Source organism: Haliotis asinina, chromosome 8 (genome assembly GCF_037392515.1).
Source record: "Haliotis asinina isolate JCU_RB_2024 chromosome 8, JCU_Hal_asi_v2, whole genome shotgun sequence".
NCBI classification, from domain to species: domain Eukaryota; kingdom Metazoa; phylum Mollusca; class Gastropoda; order Lepetellida; family Haliotidae; genus Haliotis; species Haliotis asinina.
The window spans coordinates 29,107,320-29,132,776 of NC_090287.1; the positions used below are offsets into that span (position 1 = coordinate 29,107,320).

At 41.6% G+C, this 25,457-nt stretch overlaps 2 protein-coding genes across 3 annotated transcripts in view; both read left to right on the forward strand.

Moving 5' to 3' along the window:
• The window catches only part of LOC137294747 (ninein-like protein), an 85,464-nt gene that overhangs the window by 23,162 nt on the left and 36,845 nt on the right, over positions 1–25,457 (forward strand). The gene's annotated exons all lie outside the window — the stretch shown is intronic.
• LOC137294752 (galactose-3-O-sulfotransferase 2-like) lies at positions 1,113–5,867 on the forward strand. The gene is made up of 2 exons (XM_067825857.1): positions 1,113–1,372; positions 1,919–5,867. Exon 2 carries the CDS (start codon positions 1,934–1,936, stop codon positions 3,272–3,274), a length of 1,341 nt encoding a protein of 446 aa, XP_067681958.1. The 5' UTR covers positions 1,113–1,372; positions 1,919–1,933; the 3' UTR covers positions 3,275–5,867.

The window sequence follows — 25,457 nt, forward strand, 5'->3', positions numbered from 1 at the left end:
TGTTCGAGAAGCACATGCACTAGAACTGACAAAGTTATTGACTCATTAACCGGTGGTGTGCTATGTCCGTTCTTTCTTGCACACCTTGCTGCCCCTTTTGGTTTGTTCTGTTTCGAAGACACATTGTAGAGCTGAATCAATTAGGAATAAACACTATGACATTCAGTTGTCACCTATACTGATGCTTTGCTGAACTGTAATGACTGAAGTATGTAATATGTAATTTCAGTTTAATCAAGTTTAAGTTCAGTAAGTACAACTGTGTATAAACAATGTCCCTTTGTTAGACTAAGGAAATATCTGTAAAGTATACAAAATATAAAATTATGTAATTATTGACTAAATATTCATCCAGACAATATTACTGTCATGCAAAGTTTCATATAGATGTAATTCTCAACCAGTGTATAGTGACATGCACTGATGTATTTGTAAAACCCAGAACGTAAGGGGAGAACCGCCTTTATTTGTCTTCTTTTCAGCAGGTAGCTGTGTCAACCCCAGCTTATTATTGAGTATAAATAGCTCACAAGACTCAGCTTGCTTACGGGGGATGCTAGACTTGCTGTTTGTCATCTACCTTTTGTAACCCAAACTTTGAGTGTGTGCACTCCCAGTTGAATTAATACCAGAAGTAAATTTGAAAATTTGCTGAAGGTTTTAGTCTGGAACTTATGGTTTAGACTATGATGTGGTATTTGTTTATCCCTAGTATATTTGTGTAAACAACTTCTAGGAAGTCTAGTTGTCGGGTACCGAGTGCAATTACCCGTGTCAAAGCTTTACAGGTGCTGTAAATTAACCCTAGCCTAATGCCTAGAAGTGTGCCTTGAGATAATTCAGGTAGGCAACACCTGTCTACAGGTACAAGCTACAGGTAATCATTTCAGTGAGCCGAGCTTGAGGAAACGGACTAGTCATGTGAGACCAATGACACGACACCATACTTGAGGAATTCATTGCTTGGTTTATTCCAGATCAATAAATTTTGATCAACACAGTGACATCTGTTGCCATGGATGTTTTGGGTAATCAAAATCCTGCATAACAATAGTTTCAGACATTGCCGTCTTCATACGTGTGTGACAACGTGCAGGTGTCCAGTGATCAACAATAGTGGGCTGTGAGGGACTAGAGCAGAGGTGTGCATCGAGGTCCTTTATCACAGGCAGTGTGTCACGGTCACTTCAGTGATTAACACTGTATGGTGTGAAGACACAAGTGACCCTCAGACTTTGTACCAGGGATCTTGCAGGAGATTAAGGGTTAATTCTGTGCTGTTTTCCTGCTTGAAACTTTGACTTACTTCCTCATCAAGTGTGAGGATTGTGCTGTGAGGACAGGCAGTGGCTGATGTTTCTGTAGTCTAAAGGTACACCCGCAGTTGTGTTTCTGGGTAATATGTCCAATGGTGAAACTCTCAATGAAGCTCTTATCATGAATGGAATAGGAAAATTGATTCTGTGCTATTGAGAAATGTATCGTGAGATCTCAATCATCTAGGTTTAGCTGCAACACATCTCTATTGTGAATTCTGTCATTAGAGCTACAGGAGCTTCACAGCCTGTTTTGAATGAAGATATGTGTAAATAGTAAGCCTACAGCTGTTTGTGATGTATCTTATTACTAAAACATGAAACTGTCTATATGAAAATTACAAGCAGTCAAGAAATTGTTTCACAGTCTCTTGGATTTCGTACTTGATCGTTTACTTAGCTTAGAGGGACCAGTCACTTTTATCTCTTTGAAAGAAGAGAACTTTTAGATATTTTTTCATTAGTGTCCTGCACTGGTTGTTATTGTTCATAATAGATAAAAATCATATGAATAAGAGCATTATATTACACCTCTGTGATAAGGCAGGACCAGCCCGTGTATACAGGAATAACTGAAGTTATATCTTCCTTGATAACTGCAGATTGAGATCAGCAGCATGAGGTTATGGCGTAAGTGGTGCAGATTCCGTCTGTTTTTTGTGTGCGGCATTGCTGTGACTTTGTACTTGACACTTACATTTGTGACGTCAAATTTGAAAACCGAGGAAAAGGTAGCTCTCCCCATTGAAGATTACAACGTTGCCAACAATGATGGTCATGGTGAACATGCAGATGGAAAACCTGGAGCTGCTGCACAGAATGGGAGAGAAAATGATGGTGGGGCTCAAGTGGACAATGTCAAAGATTTACATTTGGATTCAAAAACTTGCAAAGAAAAAACAAACTTTGTGTTCATCAAGTGCATGAAATGTGCTACAGAAACCATGGCAACCATTATTCGTCGGTTTGGTTACACCCGAAATCTTTCTTTTGTGACGCCAGTGAGGGATAAGTTATATCTTGGCTGGCCATATTTGATGACAGAGTATGACTATCGTCCATCTAGTCGTGGTTATAACATTATCATGGAACATTCAATCTACAATAGGACCATCATGCAGAAACTAATGCCAAAAGACACTGTGTATATCTCCATCGTACGGGAGCCATTCAGTCATGTCAAGTCAACGATAAACTATTTCAAAGTGCTGCAGATTTTAGACATTACAAGTAAAAATGGAATAAGTGAATATTTACATAATTTAGAAAAATATGAAGTTATTTATAAAAGTCCTGAAAAACATCAACCCCGATTTTGTATCCCTGATGGGTTTTCAATGACGAAGAACCTGATGTCTCATTGTCATGGAATGCCGTTGGGTTTTCCCCCAGGTAGGGACGACATATCGGGGGATCCTGCTGCTGTGGACCAGTACATACAGGACCTTGGGAAGGAGTTCTACCTCATGATGCTTGTCGAATATTTTCATGAATCGCTTGTACTGTTGAAACGTAAAATGTGCTGGACATTCCAGGATATTCTTTACAAGTCTGTCAACACCGGCAACTATACCTACAAGGACACGCAACCTGACCCTGAGTTGGTGGCCATTTACAAGAAGTGGAGTCCTGCAGACTATAAGCTTTATGATTATTTTAACAAAACATTCTGGCAAACTGTTCACCAGCAGAGTAGCGATTTCTTTGATGAAGTAGCTGCGTTTGACCAAGTGCAGAAACAAGTTAGTTCCTTCTGTGACTATGGAGGGGTTAATGTCTTGAAGATTGAGACGAGTAGGTGGAGTCCAGGCTTTAGCATGGTCAGACATGACTGTAAGATGTTGTGGCCAGACTTGCTCAGACGGATCCAAGCACGTCATAATAAAGATGAGCAGGTGCTCCTGAAGAAGGAACATATGGCGGGCGGTAATCTCCATAAGCCTCAAGCGTTGTGTTAGTCTTAATTAATGTGTTTTAGTATTGTGTTATCATTGTGTTGGTCTGGAGTAAATGTAGCCTACCAAAGAAAACTTTGCTAGTGTGCAGAAAAATGCAGAATAGTCAACAGTAATCATGGAAATAGCAACAGAAACATATTACCTTTCTACTGAAACAGTAAATATGGACAGTTTTAATTGCTAAAACTGGATAAAAAACTGGAAAGTCTGCAACTTCAGTTTTGCGCAAATTGCGCCATTTTGACCGCATATTGCTATTTCCTAGTTTGTACAAATGTTACATTCCGTTTTTAAAATATTACTGTTGTTTTATTTGGCATTTATCATTATCATGCTTGTGTCTACACTTGTTTAGTTTACTTTCCATTCGTTTGAAATGTCTGACAGTAATTATTTCAACATAATCAATACTTTTTCAAGTCAGGTAACTCCTGGCTGCTCGGAAACTTGACAGAAACATCGATCGTAATGCGCATGTGCAGTAGAGATTAAAGTTTGCTGATTAATCTGTCGTACAGACCCTGAAGTATAAATATCCAAGAAAGCCCACGCAAGTCTAGAAAATGTGGCAAGTCTAGATTTCCATAGCTTCAGGAGAAAGTCTCAGGGCTCTATTTCATTATATTATTTTTTTTCACTATGGACGTTTTTTCAGTAAAATATGTTCATTTCAGAGACTAGCTGTTAGTCTATTTGCTGATGTAAAAATGTATTTTCATGTCTTTCATTGCTGTTTTTACTGTTTCAGTACTGAGGTAATATCTTTATGTTGCTATTTCCATTAATGGTGTGGACTTTTCTGTGTTTTTTCTGCACAGTGGGAAAGCTGTCTTTGGTACGCCTGAAAGTGTTAACCTTTCTTTTAGTATTGTATTATTGTGCTGGTCTTGGTTAAACCATGTGTGAAATTTGTCATGGTGTTTACTTCCATGATATTACTGGAATATTGCTAACAGTGTAAAAGTAAACTCACTCATGGTGTTAAGCTTTGTTCGGGTTTTATTAATAGACACATAAATGTCAGTGAACATGAATATTTTTTATGATGATTTTATGAAGTTAAGTGCAGGTACTCAGTGTTGAGCACCAAAAATAGTCCTCAAATGATCCTGAATTTTCTGTTCAGTATGTAAAGCGAAACCTTGTTAATTTGAAAAGGGTGTGGCTGTCTTGTGCCACTTCATGGTGTTGAGTTACATGTCAGAGTCGTTATAGAACAACAACTGACAGAACGAATTTTAGATTTTCCATGAAAATATTGCTCAGTTTGTCATCTCCATTCACATGCTCATGGTTTTCACCAAAGTAGCAATGACCTGTGTCAAATTCAAATTCCAAAGTACAGGGCCCAGATTTTCGAGGCTCTCTCAGCGCTAAGATAGTCGTATGTGCCATACATTAACATTAACTTACGACTATCTTAGTGCTAAGAGAGCTTAGAAAATCTGGGCCCAGGACACGATTTCTGGAAACAAATTTAAGTCTGAGCTTTGACTTAAGTTTGAATTTTTACTCAAATGTGAGAGAACGCATTTCACAGAATGAACTGGTATAAAACTCAAACTGTAGCAGACAATTTGAGGTTGGGGGATAGAGATTGCTTAAATTGTTTGGGCTTTTATATTTAAAAATACAGTTGAGTTCAAAATTGGGCTGTTTCAAATTGTTAAACTCAGTTGGTGATATGAGTAAAAACTGAAGTTTGTTTCGAGAAATCAGGGCCTGGTTATGTGTTTTTAATAGTATTGAGACTGCACTTGAATCTTCTGTTTGTTGTTTCTTGTCATATTGTACAAATCTGCAGCAAAAGTTACTTAAATCCCCTGTTTTAGATTAAAAGTTGACCCATTTATATTGATAAGGTTATAACTAATGTTATGAATGGGTGACCATGTATTTCATTGATAGTGATCGATATTGTGAACAAAATTCCATACTGGGGTAATCAAATCTCTGCACCTTATCATTCGATCTGAGGTTGGGGTAGAGGGAGAGGGTCGTCGGGTAGCCTAGTGGTTAAAATGTTCACTCATCACACCAAAGTCCTGGGTTCATTTCCTCCCATGAGTACAAATTACATGAAGCCCATTTCTGGTGTCCCCTACTGTGATATTGCTGGAATATTGGCTGAAGGCAGTGTAAAACTAAACTAAGTCACTCATCATCTGATCCATTTGGTGACCTTGTGCTACCATTGGATGGGCTCGAACCAGAATCAAAATATTAAGGTGCTCTTAAAACAGGTTTCAACTTACAGGCTGGAATGACATGGCCAAAATGGCTACCAACTTTTGGATTGATTTTTCATGCACCATGTTGCTAAACAAAGTGCGCACACACCAGATTAAAGTTTATGCCTCTGTGGATGCAAATAAAATTAATCAATTCTTAAAAAAAAATGTATTATCATGCATGACTGATTTTGACATGGTCCAGGTGATGGAGTCTTAATGTTCATTGTGATTCGTTCACAGCTAAATGAAATTTACAGTCAGCTTTTTGTTTGGAATGTTTTTCTTTCAATATGTTTATCGATGAATGAAGCCATTTGAAAAAGTGCAATAAGGGAATAAAATGTCTGATTTTACCAAAACATATCAAGTATGTTGTTATTCTTAATTCATATGTTTCCAATTTCAGCTCCAGTTTAAGAATTGTGATCATTAAGGTAATAAGCTAACTGTAAGTCACTAAGTACATATAGCACTATCATCATAACACACAATGGACTGTTTTGACACAGTAAATGTGTCCCATGTCTGCAGAATTCACATAATGCATTTTATGAGATTTTTTATGTTGCTTGTCAACAAGTCACCTACATCAGGTAGAGATTCCAGGATTGGCAGTCAGAAATCAGCTGCTTCATACGAAAAGGTATTAAAATGTGTTATTACCTTTTCTGTACTCAGCATCAATGGCTCACTGGTCTATATATGTCAGAATGGTTATAACCCATTGCAGCATGGAATATAAGTGTGTTGGCAGACTTGTGTCAGCTGACCAGTGTTGACAGACCAGTTTTTGGTAGAACAGTGTTACCAGTCAGGTGCTAATACTCATCACTCTATAAATGAAATAATATTTAAAATCAACATTTAACCCCATTTCCCTTCGGTCACTTAATACTTTATACAGGACTATCAGTCTCCCTCACTGGCAGGGGTATCACACAGTCACATAAACCTTTATACAGTAGTATCAATCTCCCTCATTGGCAGGGGTATCACACACTCACATAAACCTTTATACAGTAGTATCAATCTCCCTCATTGGCAGGGGTATCACACTGTCACATAAACCTTTATGCAGTGGTATCGATCTTCCTCATCAGAAGGGGTATCACACAGTCACATAAACCTTTATACAGTAGTATCAGTCTCCCTCATTGTCAGGGGTATCACACTGTCACATAAACCTTTATACAGTAGTATCGATCTCCCTCATCATCGGAGGTATCACAGTCACATAATACTTTGTAAAGGGCTGGTGATCTCCCTTATGAAAAGGGATGTCACAGTCACATAATACTTTATTCAGGAGTATTGATCTGTAATCAGCAGGGGTATCACAGTCACATGATACTTTAGACAGAGTATTGCTCTCCGTCATCAAAGGGATATCACAGTCACAAATTACTTTGTACAGGAATATCGATCTCCCTCATTAGCAGGGGTTTCAGACAGTCACATCATACTTTACACAGGACTATTGATCTCCCTCATCTTCAAGGGTATCACACAGTCACGTAATACTTTGTACAGTATCGATCTTCCTTATCAGCAGAGGCATCACAGTCAGATAATACTTTACAGAGAAGTATCAATCTCCCTCATCGGCAGGAGTATCACACAGTCACATAATATTTTACTCAGGAGTATCGATCTCCCTCATCAGCAGTTTTACAGTCACATAATACTTATTACAGGAATATCGATCTCGTTCATCAGCAGAGGTATCACAGTCACATAATACTTTGTACAGGAGTATCAATCTCCCTCAGCAAGAGTATCACACAGTCTGACATAATACTTTACAGAGGAGTATCAATCTCCCTCATCAGCAGTTTTACAGTCACATAATACTTTGTACAGGAATATCGATATCCTTCATCAGCAGAGGTATCACAGTCACATAGCATTTTGTACAGGACCGTCAATCTCCCTCAGCGGCAAGGGGTAGCACACAGGCGAGTAATACTGTGCAGATTATTATAAATGTCACACAATACTTTATGTAATATTATCGATCTTATCAGCAGATAGCACATAGTCACTTAATAGATCTTTCAAAATAATTGATCTTTGTTAACAGATGTCACACAATTGCAAGAGAATGCTAGCAAGCAGAACTAATTGTCTGAAATGCTTAAACATCAGCATACAGTGGTGATTGCAGCAGGTTTTGTAAACGTATGTGTATCCAACCCTGCTGGTGGCATGCTATACAAGCACTTGCAAAGTTAAATATTCATAGAATAAATGTCTTGGTACAAGTTAATAGAGAAATGCGTAAGACATCAAAGTTTAAAATTATCTCAACATATTGTAATCTTATTCATACAGTTTTGTAGAAAGAGTTCTCTGAAAACTTCCAAAACATGCTTGATTACACTTCAAGGTTGTGAAGTTGAATTTTCCAAGGCAGTTTTAATTGATACAAAGCGGTAACTAGGACACATGTCAGTGATTCCCAATTGCACAAATTGATGCTCATGCTGTTGATCACTGGATTGTCTGGTCCAGTCTCGATTATTTACAGACTCCCGCCATATAGCTGGATATATCGCTGAGTGCGAAGTAGATCTAAACTCACTCTCACTCTTGTCATACAGTCTGGAACACTTTTTTAGGTCACAGTCTTCATGAACTTTAGATCTACATGTGAAACCAACAAGGCGGTCACTCTGGTCTTTTGTATTTCTTGTTAAAATGGATATGTAACTGTAACCATTGTTGTATGATCTCTGATTACTGATGTAGTGGGTCCAAGGTAGTAAATTTTGTTTATTTGCGTAACAAAACTGATATGGAAATCCAAGGAGGCCATTTTGATCCAGTTGTATACCATTTGCCATATTTTGTTTTGATAAATAACACTTAAATTCAAATTGCAAACATCCTTTTGAAAATTATTGAAAGTTTGGTTTTAGTATGACAAGCACATATCTCAGAATGTTTGTGAAGGGAAATGGTGTGATACAGAATGTAACGTAAATAGTACTGATGAGTTATGAGAGTGATTGGAGAGCAGAGAATTGCATTGAATGTGCATAATATAGATTGTCCTCCCTGTCATGTTTATTTCTGATTCTGGTTTGCTATGTTGTCCACCAAGGCATATATATATATATATATATATATATATATATATATTTATCTAAACTCACACATAAATGTTGTTTTCTAATTGGCTGAGCCCTCTTCTGTTGTTTTCAGTATATCTATGTACCCGGCTGGGAACGCTGAACTCATTTGGTTAGTAACCTCATGATAGCTATTCTTTATCTCGAATAACACTGATTCATGTATGATATACATAAATTACCAGTTGTGCAATGCAAATCTGTGGAAGGGAGATAACTCTAAATCTGTTTTTCTTGTCAGCAAAATCAAGCAATGGCTATAAAAAGTTTTGAACCTGTGCTGCAAACAATTCAAAATTAACATTGAGATGTTCAATAAGATAAATAGGTTGTTCACTGGTCCCTCAGGACCCATGAATTGAAGGTACATGAACCTATGTTCACCTCAGGAAAAGCGAACAGCTTATAATATGCTCCTTTGTCCTTCTACTTCAAAACTGGATTCACAAGTCCAAGTTGTAGCTGTTCAAGAAGGTAAAAGACCTGTATCCCATAGGCTGTCCACTGACATTAGCCAATACATGCTGAGATGTAAGTGAAATATTCCTTACAGCAGTCATAAGCCCCACTCTCCTGCACTCTCTATACTGTCCTGTTAGACATGTTAATGAAATGTGTCAAAACAGAAACAATTCAAGGTAACATTTCCGTTTTCACTTTATTAAACACCACAAAGGTTTCAGTGATAATTATAGCATGACTGCTTAGTGTAACAACCTTTGGACATTGGTGCAGATGACTTCCTATGTTGTGTTGTGAGCAGGGCATGTTGGGGAAGCATTGTTAATGAGCTTCCGGTGTGTGTAACAACATCCTACTTCATTCATGACACCATGGCCCAGATAAGGGAGGCTCCAGGGGAACTGTAAAGACACTGTGGGTTGTGAGTATTCTCTGAAGGGAATCATGAACACTTTGTAGTTGATCTTAAATAGTTGCAGATATAAATATAGTATGAAAAAACAATGATATTATAGGCAGATCTGTCAATTATTGGAGGTGATTTGTGGTTTTCTCTGTGATTCCTGGACAGAAGAGACCTCCAGTAATTTGAGATGTTGTTGGAAAATGCTATACTTATAAGTGTTTGAAGTGTGAAGCTGTTTGTCTCCTATGATTTATGGGCTGACATATGTACTGCTGTAAATAGTCAGGACCACCTGATTCGTTCATGTAGTAATCACTTAATAATATTCAAGTAGTATTGATGAATTGTATGGGTCTTAACATCCATTGAGTAGCGTAATTGTGACTGCAGTTTGACAGAAGACTCACTCACTCACTCAGAGATGAAATCAAAATGTCCATATATTGATAATCAAGATAATGTTTTCTTTTCCATCTCACTGACAGGACCATTGTGTGGTTGTGTGATGTGAGGTTTTATGTCAATACTAAAGGTTTGACATGTGAATCCTAATCTGAGGTTTGTGAGTGGCAGCTGTAGTTTCCAACCATTACTTCACCCTGAGAGATTCTGGGGCTGAGTATACCAGCATATATCTCCCCTGGCAAGTTGTTAGAGCTGACAGATATGAGAATTAGATATTATTATGAATCAACTGGTGTACCCTGTGGGCATGCTGTCAGTGTTGGGTATGTGTTGTCAGGGCTGGTTGTATACAGGATATATTGCTATCTGTAATATTGGTCAGTACAGTGTGACATAACACTCAACACTCACCTGATCGTCTACCCCCATGAATGATCGAAACATGCAGTGTATGTGGAAAAGAAACAGGATTTGAGTTGAAGTAGACACTTGGAATGGCTCTTGTTGTGTGCAATGAGCTCGAGACCATTCTTAATATTCCATCGCTCTTGTCTGAAGTTTCATATTGTATAATAAACTTAGGTGAAATATCTCAAATAGGATCAAATTTTGTTGTTACATTTGAATGTTTTGCTGAGAGCAAAATGACTACAGGAGTATGTGATTACACAATGCCATTTAGAAAGTGGTCAAATGTAACATATGTCATATTTGGGACCCGTGAAGGTCCCGGGGTAGAATACGCCTTCAGCAACCCATGCTTCCCACAAATTGCGACTATGCTTGTTGTAAGAGGCGACTAACAGGATCGGGTGGTCAGGCTCGCTGACTTGGTTGACACATGTCATCGGTTCCCAATTGCGCAGATTGATGCTCATGTTGTTGATCACTGGATTGTCTGGTCCAGACTTGATTATTTACAGACCGCCGCCATATAGCTGGAATATTGCTCAGTGCGGCGTAAAATTAAACTCACTCACTCACTCACTCATATTTGGAATAAAAAATGTAAGTCGGATACCTGGAAGTGTCGGCGACATACACTGTGTACCCTACTGATAGCTTATCCCAAATATGACATATATTACAGGAGTTTGGAAAATAATTGTGTGGAAGAAATAATCTTGAAAATACTGCAAATGAAAATTGTCTTGGGGACCCAGATTTTCTGAACAATGTACATCATAAATCCCTGTGTAATAATAATAATTATATGGTTGCTTATATAACACATACGTCCATACACATGTATGTTACAGGGAGATTGGAGAGTACATGTTAGAGAAGCGTACGTGGAACATAGATTGTAGGAAAAAAGTCATGGGACAAAAAGTCATGGGGGGAAAAAAAGTCAGTATTGATAATATATTCATTCATAACGGTATTAGCATCAATAGCACTTCATAAATATCCTCGAACCACATTTGAACCTACAGTAGTGAGTGAGTGAGTTTAGTTTTACGCCGCACTCAGCAATATTACAGCTATATGGCGGCGGTCTGTAAATAATCGAGTCTGGACCAGACAATCCAGTGATCAACAACATGAGCATCGATCTGCGCAATTGGGAACCGATGACATGTGTCAACCAAGTCAGCGAGTCTGACCACCCGATCCCTTTAGTCGCCTCTTACGACAAGCTGAGTCGCCTTTTATAGCAAGCATGGGTTGCTGAAGGCCTATTCTACCCCGGGACCTTCACGGGTCTGAACCTACAGTAGAACCTGGATATAGCGTACAAGGGGATATAGCGAACACAGGTATTATAAACGAACAAATTTAAAAGCCCCGTCAATAGTCCTTTATAATATCATCAAAACTATATGCGAATAATGAACTCGTGAGTAGTGAATTACTAGACATAGCAAACTGAATTACTACACCCCCCGACCCAATTAACAACATGATTAGTGAACTCACTTAGTGTCAGCTCAGCCACTGATTGGTTGATTCAACCTTCTTAGCTGCAAATCAACATTGTTTGATGGTCATTAATCAACAAAACAAACATATCATGTTTAAAAGTTTGACTGGTATACAGGTCTTCAGTTCACTCTCGTCACTATGGAAGGTAAATGTAAAACTATCACCTTGAAATCAAGCTTCAGATAATTCAGGTGTAGATTCAGTTGAGAACATTCCCTTAAATGGCCCCATGTTGATGACTAAGGCAGATTAATTGGCATCTAAGTTATTTAGATTTTAATTGCAATATTCTTAAGTTGTACATTGTTGAGATTGTTATGATTGTTAAACTTGTTCTAGCTAATGTCTGTAATAAACTCAGAATTTTAATGTTATGTTTGTGTACAAGAATAGAGATTTGTAGACTCAGCATATGCATGTCTTGTGAATTCCTTGGTGTTTGTTATGTCCAAACACGGACTCTTTGCTGAGCTAATTCCCCCAAGCAGACCAGCACCCCAGTTAGAATAGGGGTTTCACCAGATACTTCCTGGATCCAAGACCCTTATCATAACATTCTACCGTATCCTAAATTGATGTATTCATATGTGAAATCATTGAATGAACACACCACAACACTATCATCTACAATAGCACTAGATCAACCCATAATCCTTTAAGAACTAAATTTCTTATAAAATATTCATTTCTTCTTTGTTGTTAAGATCCAATTGCTCACAACATTATACCAAAGGGAATAATTGCCCTGAAGGTGAAATAGTAATAATAATAAGGGTATTTATAAAGCGCTAGTTCCACATCACTGAGGGACATGCTCAAAGCGTGTATGACATCTGTGCATATGCACAGGGCGGACAACAGTGGATACAGTTAGTGGTAGCGTTGGAAGAGATATGTTTTTAGTCCAGATTTAAACAAAGATAGCGTAGATGCACTCTTGAGGTTAAATGGGAGAGAGTTCCATAATGAGGCAGCTGCATGTGAGAAGGATCGAGCCCCAATAGATTTCAGTTTATATACTGGTACAGTCAAGAGCAGTTGGTCAGCTGATGGGAGATTTCTAGAGGGCTTGTAGTGGGCAAACATGTCCTGAAGATAGACGGGGCAGTGTTTTGAAAAGACTTGTAGACTAAAGAAAGGATCTTAAAGTCAATCCTTTCACGGATCCTGAGCCAGTGCAGTGACTTTAGGGCTGGGGAGATGTGAGAATGGAGCTTAGTCCTGGTTATTATATGGGCAGCCCTGTTCTGTATCCTCTGCAATCTGTTCAGCTGATCTCCTGATATTCCCACCAGTAAGCTGTTACAGTAATCCAGACGAGAAAGTATGAGCGATCTAGCCAGAGTGGCTGTGGTTTCAGCTGTAAGAAGATGACGGATTGATCCTATGTTTCTCAAATGAAAGTGACATACTTTGCAGAGATGGTCCACTTGCTTATCCATAGTAAGAGAAGAGTCAATAAAAACACCAAGATTTTTTACATGAGGCAAGAAAGGTATGAGAGACTGTCCAATTTGCAGGTGGGTTAGCCGGGATTTTAGCTGTCTAGAAGGTGGAGCGATGATGATGGCCTCTGTCTTTTCGTCATTTAATTTAAGCATGTTGGTTGACATCCAGGATTTGACATTGTTGAGACAACTTTCCATGTTATGCAAAGATTCCATCTGACTTGCTAAGGTGGGTCTGAAACTGTCTACCAGCTGCGAGTCATCAGCATAGAAATGATGAGCCACATGCTTCTCTGATATCAAGTGTCCCAAAGGTCTTGTGTACATGGTGAAAAGGATCGGACCGAGCACGGACCCTTGAGGGACACCACAGGCCAGAACTTCACTGTGGGACATAGCTTTATTTATTTGGACAAACTGTTTCCTATCTGTAAGGTATGATGAACACCACTCCAAGACAGTGCCCTTCAAGCCATAGTCGTGTTCCAAACGACTCAGGAGCATTGCGTGGTCGATGGTGTCGAAAGCGGCTGATAAGTCTAACAGGACTAACATGGCGATGTCTCCAGAATCGACAGACATTTTTATGTTATTCATAACACAGTTTAGAGCCGTCTCAGTGCTGTGTGCCACTCTATATGCGGACTGATAGTTGTCCATCAGATTAGACTTTTGAAGATGTTCCACGAGCTGTGCTTTAACAACTTTTCCTAGAATCTTTGACATGAATGTCAAGTTGGATACCGGGCGGTAGTTGCTCAAGGTCTGAGCGTCAAGAGCTGGTTTCTTGATTTGTGGCTTGATAACTGCCTCTTTGAAGCATGATGGCACCTTTCCAGTGGCCATACAAATAGTATGAGCAGAGTACATGTAAATAGAGGACAGGACTGTTTTTAAATTTTTTTTTTTGTAGAGTTAGTTTTTGTGATGAAAGCGAAATAGTATTTATTAAACCCCAGGATGTTTATATTTCTGAGAATGAAGTGCAATAGTATTCACAAAATACAGTATAAACAAAGGAAATAACTTGAGAACGGGATGTTTTATGTTAGTTATTTTACTGATAACTATTTTTTCCTCCATGACTTTGTTTCCATGACTCTTTTTCCTATGATTTTTTTTTTATAACCAGCACATTCGGTGCTAGTTGAATAAGAATGTCTAGGGCTGATGTTTGAATTGGATCACTGATGGTAAAAGTCTTCAACTCAGTTGGAAAAATGTTCTGGACTTGTGCCGATACATTAGAGAATGATCAGCATCCAAAGGTTTTCAATTTGTACAGACTAGATTATTATAGATGTTCTGTGCAATATGCACTTGGGAGAGGCTATCAACCCTCCCCTGTCTGGTAGGGTAGAAAGGAGAGGCCAACAACCATCCCCCGTCTGGTAGGGTAGGAAGGAGAGGCTATCAACCCTCCCGTCTGGTAGGGTAGGAAGGAGAGGCTATCAACCATCCCGTGTCTGGTAGGGTAGGAAGGAGAGGCTAACTAGCGTCCTCTGTGTGGTAGGGTAGGAAGGAGAGGCTATCAACCCTCCCCTGTCTGGTAGGGTAGGAAGGAGAGACCAACAACCATCCCCATCTGGTAGGGTAGGAAGGAGAGGCTATCAACCATCCCGTGTCTGGTAGGGTAGGAAGGAGAGGCCAACAACCATCCCCCGTCTGGTAGGGTAGGAAGGAGAGGCTATCAACCCTCCCCTGTCTGGTAGGGTAGGAAGGAGAGCCTATCAACTCTCCTCTGTCTGGTAGGGTAGGAAGGAGAGGCCAACAACCATCCCCCTGTCTGGTAGGGTAGGAAGGAGAGACCAACAACCATCCCCGTCTGGTAGGGTAGGAAGGAGAGGCTATCAACCCTCCCCTGTCTGGTAGGGTAGGAAGGAGAGGCCAACAACCATCCCCCGTCTGGTAGGGTAGGAAGGAGAGGCTATCAACCATCCTGTGTCTGGTAGGGTAGGAAGGAGAGGCCAACAACCATCCCCCGTCTGGTAGGGTAGGAAGGAGAGGCTATCAACCATCCCCTGTCTGGTAGGGTAGGAAGGAGAGGCCAACAACCATCCCCCGTCTGGTAGGGTAGGAAGGAGAGGCTATCAACCATCCCGTGTCTGGTAGGGAAGGAAGGAGAGGCCAACAACCATCCCCGTCTGGTAGGGTAGGAAGGAGAGGCTATCAACCCTCCCCTGTCTGGTAGGGTAGGAAGGAGAGGCTATCAACCATCCCCCTGTCTGGTAGGGTAGGAAGGAGAGACCAACAACCATCCCCCGTCTGGTAGGGTAGGAAGGAGAGGCTATCAACCCTCCCCTGTCTGGTAGGGTAGGAAGAAGAGGCTAACTAGCGTCCTCTGTGTGGTAGGGTAGGAAGGAGAGGCTAGCAACATCTAAAGGTTTTCAGTTTGTACAGACTAGATTATTATAGATGTTCTGTGCAATATGCACTTGGGAGAGGCTATCAACACTTCCCCCGTCTGGTGGGGAAGGAGAGGCTAACAACCATCCACAACCATCCCCCGTCTGGTAGAGTAGGAAGGAGAGGCTAGCAACCCTCCCCCATCTGATAGGGTAGGAAGGAGAGGCTAACAGCCATCCCCTGTCTGATAGAGTAGGAAGGAGAGGCTAGCAACCCTCCCCCATCTGATAGGGTAGGAAGGAGAGGCTAACACCCTCCCCTGTCTGGTAGGGTAGGAAGGAGAGGCTAACAACCATCCCCTGTCTGGTAGGGTAGGAAGGAGAGGCTATCAACCCTCCCCTGTCTGGTAGGGTAGGAAGGAGAGACTAACAACATCCAAAGGTTTTCAATTTGTACAGACTAGATTATTGTAGATGTTCTATGCAAAATAGCCCTTGGGAGAGGCTATCAGCCCTCCCCTGTCTGGTAGGAAGGAGAGGCTAACAACCATCCACAACCATCCCTTATCTGGTAGAGTAGAAAGGAGAGGCTATCGACCATCCCCTGTCTGGTAGAGTAGGAAGGAGAGGCTAACAGCCATCCTGTGCATGGTACAGTAGGAAACAGAGGCTAACACCCTCCTATGTCTGTTAGGGTAGGAAGGAGAGGCAAACAACTGTCCCCTGTCTTGCTCCATCTAGTAGGGTTTATAGGAGGGACTGATACCCCTCTTCTGTCTGGTTGAGCTATGGAAGAAGCTAACATCCCTCCGTCTTTTGGGCTTATCGGAGAGGCTAACAACCCTTCTCTGGTAGGGTAGACAAGAAACGTTAGCAACACTCCTCTGTCTAGTCATGTTTAAATCTAACCACTTTCTAAATCGCGTATTCTAATTGTGTATTCAGAGAAAATATTGGTCTGACTCAGACCCAAAGTGTGTGTATCATTTGATGTTTTGGCATGCAACTGGCAGGACTCAAACTGTAGTGTGACTCAGGGATTTACTTTGAAAACAGCATTGGAGGGTCTCTGGTTACTCATACTCTTAATTTCCTGGAGTCATGGACTACAAAATGGGGGTCCAAGACACTTAAATATTACCATTATTATTACTCTGTTGTAATATTATTGTAATTCAGTCACTGTTATAATGTATTATGATCATCACAACAAAATCCAGGATGACGATGTCTTACAAAGTACTTTGCAATGTCCTTGTACTTGATGAGCTTGTTGAATGGATCAAGATCTCTGTTACAGTAGTTCCTATGATGTATATGTAATTACATATGAGTTGGGTTTGATTAATCAGAATGGTTTCCCTGTGCATATAGCACCACCCTGGTTGACATTATCTTCCTGGACAGATGTTACTGTTTTAGGGTTATACTGTAGGCATGTATGTTTCTTGTGGTAGCTTAATTTACCTCGCAACTCATAAAGATCCAGGTTAGAACTGATGATGACTCTTCATGCTGGTCTCAAACTTGGCGACTTATAAATGGGATTGGGTGGTGAGGCCCACCAGCTTGGTTTACAGATGTCTTTGTATTCCGTTGTGTAGATAGATACTCTTGCTGTTGTCTGGTCCAGGCTCAGTTATTTACAGACCAGAACCATATAGCTTGAATGTTGATGAATGCGGTGTAAAACTGAACTTGTTCTCTCACTTTAACTCTGGCTTGATTCTTGATTTTGATTCCGAAAACCATGGTGTTAAGATGAGGCTGGGGACTGAACCGCAAACAATATGCACTGCAGGGAAACGTTTTGTCAACTAGGCCAAGAAGGTGCACATTTGAAATGTATTGATGTAGATAATGATTTATAAAGTTAGTATATATCACTGTCCAAACACGTTCCGGCAACATGACCATCTGTGCCATATCGTCATCCATGTTGGTGCAATCAATAAACAACCAACAAATAACAACAGCTTAAGGCCAATCAATGCTGACACATTCCTTGAGTTGGAAATTACTTTAAAATGCATCGTAAAATGAAGAAAGGCTCACGTGGCTCCGTATGTATCACCAGTGTACTAGATTTCTTAGTGCACGTGTTGCATCTACTTGTTGTTGAGTCAATATTATCTCTAGGAATCAATATTGATATCATTGTCTATTTCTAAACATTAATATTTGAATTTTTCAGATGCTTTTGTATCCCGTCACCCTAGTTCAGCAGTACGTAACTTACGGTTCGCAGATGAATGATCTTGTTTTTGTGAAAATGCTGTTGACTTTCATGAATAGATGATAATCAAACATCTGTCAAGGTTAGGGCCTTGAAATGACAATGAGTACTTGAGAAAACAGATGTAATAACAAACATGCTGAAATAACATGTCAGAATTGTGTCCTGAACCAGAGACTACGCTAAAGTCCTATTGTATGGTGTAAATGAACTTCTAATTATTTACCTGAGCTTACAGGTTGTAGTTCATTCTCAGCAGACCCTGTCCTTTGTTAAAGGATATTGTTTGTTTGTACTGGATTAAAATACATCAGAGTGTTTTGTATAACTGTTGTTTGTCACCCTCACTGGATAGCAGGGCGGAGAAGGGGTTGGGTGCCCTGCTTGTACCCCTGTGCTGATGCCAAGGAAGTGGAGATCCCCAATACCTCATGTTTGTACATTCTGTTGATATCAACCCATAGAGATCTGAGTTAGAATTGATCTTCAGTATCCCATGTTTGTTGTAGGATGTGACTAATGGGATAGGGTGGTCAGGCTAGCTGACTATGTTGACACATATCATGGGTTCCCATTTGCTTTGAGCAGTGCTTATGCCTGAGTTGATCACTGGGTTGTCTGGTCCAGACTCAATAATATTTACAGACAGCCAACATACAGCAGGAATATTGCGGAGTGTGGCATAAAACTGAACTCACCCACTCGCTCTGTGGATATCCCCCTATATTCTGTGTGTCTCCATGTGTTCATTCCAGGCAAGCTGAGGTCTTTCATGCATTTTACCCAGTGTGGATATCAGATCTGAGAAGGTCCCCTAAATTAACCTAGTTGCTGCTGTGCCATTAAAGGCATTGACGTTAAATAAACAACAGTCATGTACAAGACATTAAGCCATGGATCTCTTACAGGCACCAGCTCTGTTATGAGCACTGGATGTGTGGGATTTATTTTACTTACCAGTATCCACTGAATCTTTCAAAGCCTAGAAACAAAGGGTCCTGATTTATCACATCAGTCTGTAGTCTCTCTACCTCTAGGCATCCACTTGTTCATGTAATAAGTGCAAAGATTTTTGTTGGAGAGAATACTGTACCTACAGCATGTGATATATTTAGGATATCACCCTTTCTCAGTAAATGGTGAAGCTCTTTCTTACATTTATGTAGTAATTTTCTTTGCTATAAGTAGTATAGGGAATGATAGTTTTAAAACACTTTCAAGAAATGTCTCTACAAAGCCTTATTTACTAAATAAGGCTTTGGTTGGGCCCCTTAGCTCTTGCTACTATTACCCCTACTACAAAATTACTGTGCCTTGGTAGGAGGTAATACTGTGCCGTACGGTACGATCAATAATTCTTCTCTTACAAACCCCCTACCCGGCCCATCCCTCAAGTAGTATAAGTTAGGTTCGTCGGCTTTCATATCCACTTTATCTATGTTGTAAGTTTTGACTGACCATATAGGATCGGTGGCTCGCTTACGGCTATCGCCCCTATGTTATGTTTATATCGATGAAACAGTTTAACGTGAACCGCCTATGATCTCTTTGGTGTTCGTAATAAAGGCTTGTTGGGCTTTTTGTATCCCCTGTTCTATGTACTTTTTTTTCTCATCCTCGCTGATAGCAGACTTACGAGACTTGGACCGAATATCTTGTTTCATTCCGTTATATTTTGTGAGTTCAGATAGGATTGAACGAAACTCCTCTTCTGAGATCTTACTGTCAGAGAGTGCCGTGGAAATTCGCTCACTCACTGTGTTCAGCTTTGCTTCGGCCAGAACCCTGATCTCGTCGTGTTTCAATGCCTTACGATTAAGTCTACGTGATACTAACTTAAGCGCCACCCCTACCAACCCTGTCACCCCAGCCGTTATTTCAATACCTAGCACTATAGGTGCAGCCACGATGGTGGTTAACAACCCAACGCCTGCCGCCCCTAGTCCCATGCTGGTTGTCATAAGGGCAGTGTCAGCCCCGTCCACGATATTGAAAGCTCTATTGTACTTTTTACATAATGCTTTTCGCGTGTCACGGTCTTGTTCTAGTTGACGTTTCACATCACATAACTGCCTCAAGCGGAACCCATCTACGGTTTCCAACGTCTTCGCTACTTCCTCTACGACTGGGTACAGACCCATCCTATAATATATATTTTGAAAAATATTTTAATTGGGTTTCAGTTAATAGTCTATCAATGTATTTGAAGCCTATAAGGAGTAGATCATAACTAATGATAATAGGTGTTAAGCCAATAGACTTTTCTGTTGTAATAAAAACCCCAGGGAGGCTTATTAAACGTTTTATAGAACCCGTGGGGGTATCCCGTTGTATAACAATACGGCAATATTGATCTAAGTGTTCGGTAAACCAGTGTAATACCACCCCGGGTAAAAATTGACGTCCTTTCGAGGAGTTTTCCTGGTCAAAATACGTAAACATGACTTCTATGATGATTGTGTAGGGGGAGAATATCTCAAGCTGCCTTTCGTGTAAATAACTACTGCTAAATGTTAATTTACTTTCTATTCCAGAAATTAATCCAATTTTTCCTTCATAAAAATATACCTCGGCTGTTGCTTCATTCCCCGTAATGAAATCCCCGGGCCAGATACCGTTATTCCTAATCTTAGAGATAAACCTCCACCCCTCTTTTGTTGTGATATAAGGTGAGGCGAGTGTTAAGTTGATCAGCCATTTGGGTTCTTTTAAATCTGATAACGACACCCGTCTGTACACGTTGTCTTTGAAGTGCAGGATGTATAATTCATCTTCCTCACCAGGCTGATCGAATCCCTCCGTATCTCCCAGGTCGTTAAGCGTAGTGTTGGGATGATGACTAGTCATTATTATACTATTATGATATAATTTCCAACTGGTTTTCTGATAATAATTCAGGGGTTAACTTCATACCCATGAAGTGTATGTTGTCAGGCAGGAAGATATTGATTAGTGATATCTTGTTTTCCACGATCACGTTGACCCCCTGCAGACTGGTCTTGGAGTCGACACCCACCCGCACGTAAACGTTGCAAACTTGAAACTGGTGTCGTTTCACCCACCCGAGTTTGATCCCCTTCACGATCTCGACATCATTCCCCGATGGTTCCCCTAGGTAGACTTTGATGAACAATGTTGAGTTTGCCGGTAGATCCTCTAGTATCTTGACCACGCCTTCGAATTCAGACACCAACTGCAATTTCACGTTTTGCATGGCCGGTTTACTCGATAGCATGTGGGCTGCTATAGTGTTGACTGGGCTGACGACTATACTACGTCTATGAGTTGGGACGTAAGCCACGAGCAGGGTTCCATTGTTCACGACTTTGTTTAGGTGGTTGTCTTTGTTATCCGTGAACACGTAAGGGGAGACGAGTTTAATATTGAGAAACCATTTGTTATCGGGTAACAACACCCACTTGTCATCTTCGGTGAAGACGAGCATATATGGTTTGTTTTTGACGACGGTAGTGCTCTCAACATCGTCTAAGTCGAACAGTTTACCACCGAACGATGGGTATATTACCCAATTATTATCACCGGTGTTGACAAGGGTGTACTTAGTGTTGACTGTTGCTCTTGTGGTATCTACTATATCACTTAGGGTTCCACCGGAGGTGACTTCAACGCGTTTGTAAATGTTGTTTTTCAGTTGCAAGGCATACGATTTACCATCTACTCCGGGAGCGTCGAAACCGCGTGTGTCTCCGAGGTCGGAGATCCCGATATTGACGCATTTTTTCACTCCGGGCCCTTGTGCGCTGGTCATGTTACGTGAAGCGTTAAGCTGAGGTATCCTATATTTACAGGATTATGATTTATATCTAACACCGATATTGTCAGCTCAGGTATGTTGCCCTGGGTTAATCTCTTATACTGCCGTGGTGAAAATGACTCGGTTCTACCGTCGTTGAATTTCTCAGTTTTCACCGGCACTGCTCTCAATATAGTGGAAGGGTGACCTCCTTGAATGTTATACGTTGTGCTCACCTGACCGAGATGAATGTACAGCTCTCGGTACGGTACTAGGTCGGGTAACTTCGTGCCTGTGACGGTTGTTGTTGATTTTATCTCGTCAGGAGACATACCGAGTATCCTCGCTAATGGCCGGCCGAGCCTCAAGGAGGTTCTTCCGTTGTTGATTAACACCACTGTGCCGTTTGAGTCGTTCATCTTGAGTTCGGCTCCCAGGGGTTTGAAGACCTCGTCGTTTAGCGAGCACACGCTGTAGTAGCCGTCAGTTATTTGACTGCGAGTTCCACTGACGAACAGCTTATTGTTGCTGGCGTTAATGTTAGTCCATTGCGGTAGGTAGGTGATATCACAGAGTGCGACTTCGAGTTGACCTGACGTGTTATCGATCGCGTGCGTCAGCTGAACGGCCTCACCGCTCGTTATTCCTGGAAGTGTTATGTACATATTACATATATATTTATTTATATAATAGTTTTAAAATGTATTCCCCTGGTGTGTTTTACCCTAAACTGGATGTAGATTTCTCCCCCATGAAGATCGTGGTTGCTCCTGAGTTGTATTTCAATGCCCAGCTTTTAGATGTGTTCGATAAGTATAAGCTTATGGTGACTAACATTGAGGCAGTCCACGCGTGGTTCAACAACCCTATGCAGTTCTGGCAGAATCAATTCAACTTTGCTGTGTGGTGCGCTACAACGGGGTGTGGTGTGGCATTGGCCGACTCTCAGCGTGGACCGCTGAGTCAGTCTGTGTTCAAGTTCCACGTGTACTACCAGGTCAGACGTATCCTTAAAGAGATCAGTGCCCCCCTCCCACAGGACAAAGCGTGGGGCGCAACAAACAACCCATACGATAGACGGGCCTACGAACGTATTTGTAATGAATTCGAAATAAACCCGAAGACGGATTGGCGTTTGCCGGGGCCGAACCACGGGTTGGGTATTCCTTCTGATGGCGTGCGATCAGTGAAAGAACTCAGTGATCTTGTACTGAAACAAGGTAAACTACGCCCGGACTTTGCTTTGTCGAGTAATGAATGGAGGGATGATCGTATGAACTTTAAAGGTGGTGTTGCTTTCACAGTCCAGAAAGTGGAGCAGTCAACCGCAGACGGGTGGAAAATGTTCATGCTGGACACATCGAAAGGATTCACTCGTGCTGGTACAATACGCTTGAACGACTCGATTCGAACGTATGTGTGGTCGCTGTTGGGTGCGCAGTCGCAAACGCGTTCCAACATCATCGGTAAGGGAACTGCTTACGACGCTCAGAAACAGTTCGTTGCCAACGTTGAGGATGCTATTAATTCTCCAGTTGATCTCCCGCGGGCCATCGAACGCTACCAAAACGTGTTAGAATACGCCAGATCGAAAGTTAACTACGTGTTCGGTGTGGGGCTGTATATGTCTCCGAGTGATATGCAACTGAGAGTAAAAAAAGTGGTGGGTTATAACAACAAAATAGTCATAGCCACGGCGGACCAAAAGTTGGGCATCAACCCCGATATTAACACCCCCTATATCCCACACATCCCACCACGTGAAACGGGTATAGTGGAGCCACCTCCGGAGCCTAAAGTTCATGTGGGGGTACCCCCCACACACCCCCATATTCAGGCCTCCAATCAGCAGCATATTGATAATAAAACAGCCCTAGTGGTTGGTGGGGTAACTTTGGGACTTATTTGGTTAAAGATTTCTTAGCCGCTACGTACACCAGACCCGCCACGGCGACGATGGCTGCCCACAGGTTTTGACTGAGCCACATGGCAGTTTTAGACAGAGCGCCCAACAACCACGAGACGATGCTACCCAGGATGCCGGGAAGGGCTTCGGCGGCTTTACCAGCCAGTTTAGCTAGGCCTTCCCCGAGTTTTTTAATCCAGTCTTTAACACCACCACCACCGCTGGGAGTTCCCCCTCCGCCGGCAGGACCCACAGGGGTTCCCCCCGTCAGTGACACCACCAGGGTTGATATGATGAAACCCAATGCAGTTAGAATGCTGGCGATGGTGATCCCTTGCTCCCGGAACAATATCCGAATCCTGTTGGCTAAAGTTGTATCCTCATTCAGTATTCTATCGATTGTTTCCCGAATACGACTGATCTGGGATCGAAGCTGTTCACGATTCGAGGAAGCGGCTTCCAATCGTGTACGTCTCTCGTCTTCTAAATCACGTATTCGTTCATTGATACGACGCTTCATATCATCGTTTTCAGTTTCGTTTAGTTTGGTTTTTTCCCTAGCGATGTGCTCGTCGATTTCGTTCAGTTTCCCCATGTTGTTCACGAGTTCTCCACGCACGCGTTTCACGGCTTCGTCTAAGCCGCGCAGTTCCCTTACTGGAAAGTCAAACCCCGGTAACGGTTTGTCCCAGTAGGTGCTCAACAGTTTTTCTATGCTGTCCGAGGCTTCTGTAGCACGCTGCGGTGTCATTTCATCTCTAGTGGTGAGGTGGGATCTGGTAGCTTGCAGATCTTCAACAACGGCCTTAGGTATTGCACCACCGTAATCATGCATGTTTAGATGTTCACGGATAAATTCAACACCATAGCGTCTGGCTAGAGTTGATAAGGCCAGTGGTTTTTTATTGCGCTTGTTAATGAGGTCAACCTCTGGTTTAGACTTAAGGCGTAGAACACCCTTTGTATCAATAAAAAAATTATCAATGTATCGACCCTGTGGATTAACGTAGTTTTTATCACTTCTTAAACTTTCGTAATAATCATCTACCGTTGTTGCCAAAAGTTCTTGGTTCAATGATGAACTAGTAAATGAGGTCTCCTGCTCATCATCGAATGCCTGGGCACTAGCGCCCGGTATCTCATCCATAGGTATGTCTTCATCCATTAGTATTTAAATATATTTTATTTATATATAACAATGTACGGTAGAAAATTAGATCCTTTCAGAAGATTGAGAGAGCCATTAGGTGCCAGAGCCGTGCGCCAGTCGGTGACTATCACCAACAATCCCAGCAAGATAGACCAGAATCAAACTCTGCTGGTTAGATTTCCAAACCTTGGTGAGAATGACCTCATTGTACCAGGCACTGTTCGACTGGCGTTCAATATCACGTTGACCTCCGACAACGACAAACGTGAGCTAGTGCGGAACGTGGGTCGAGCTATCATCAAGAAAACGACCGTCAAGATCAGCGGTAACGAGGTGCTGAGCATCGACGACAGCGACGTGTTTCACTGCTACAAGGATCTCTGGAAAAGCGAGGGAGAACGAGTCAATGATGTGTACCAGGGTATCAGCAAATCAACCCGGGCGCGCATAGGATACGTCTTCACGACAGACCAGCAAGACAAGCTATCGGACGGTGAAAAGGCCATCGCTCTAGCATACGGGAATCGATTCTGCGTGCCGCTCGACTTCGAGTTGCTCACGGGACACGCGCCGTTTTACCAGGCCGCGCTGGGTGATAGGCTCGAATACGAGCTCACGTTTAACGACTATAGCAAAGTAGTTCGTACGCCGAACGGTGATGAGGCCAGTTATGCCATAGACAACATCTCTCTGGAGTTCGACATGGTCACTAGCCCGGAGCTGGCCAGGCAGGTTCGAAGCCAGTACTCTGGGAAGATGGCTATCCTGTACGATCGCGTA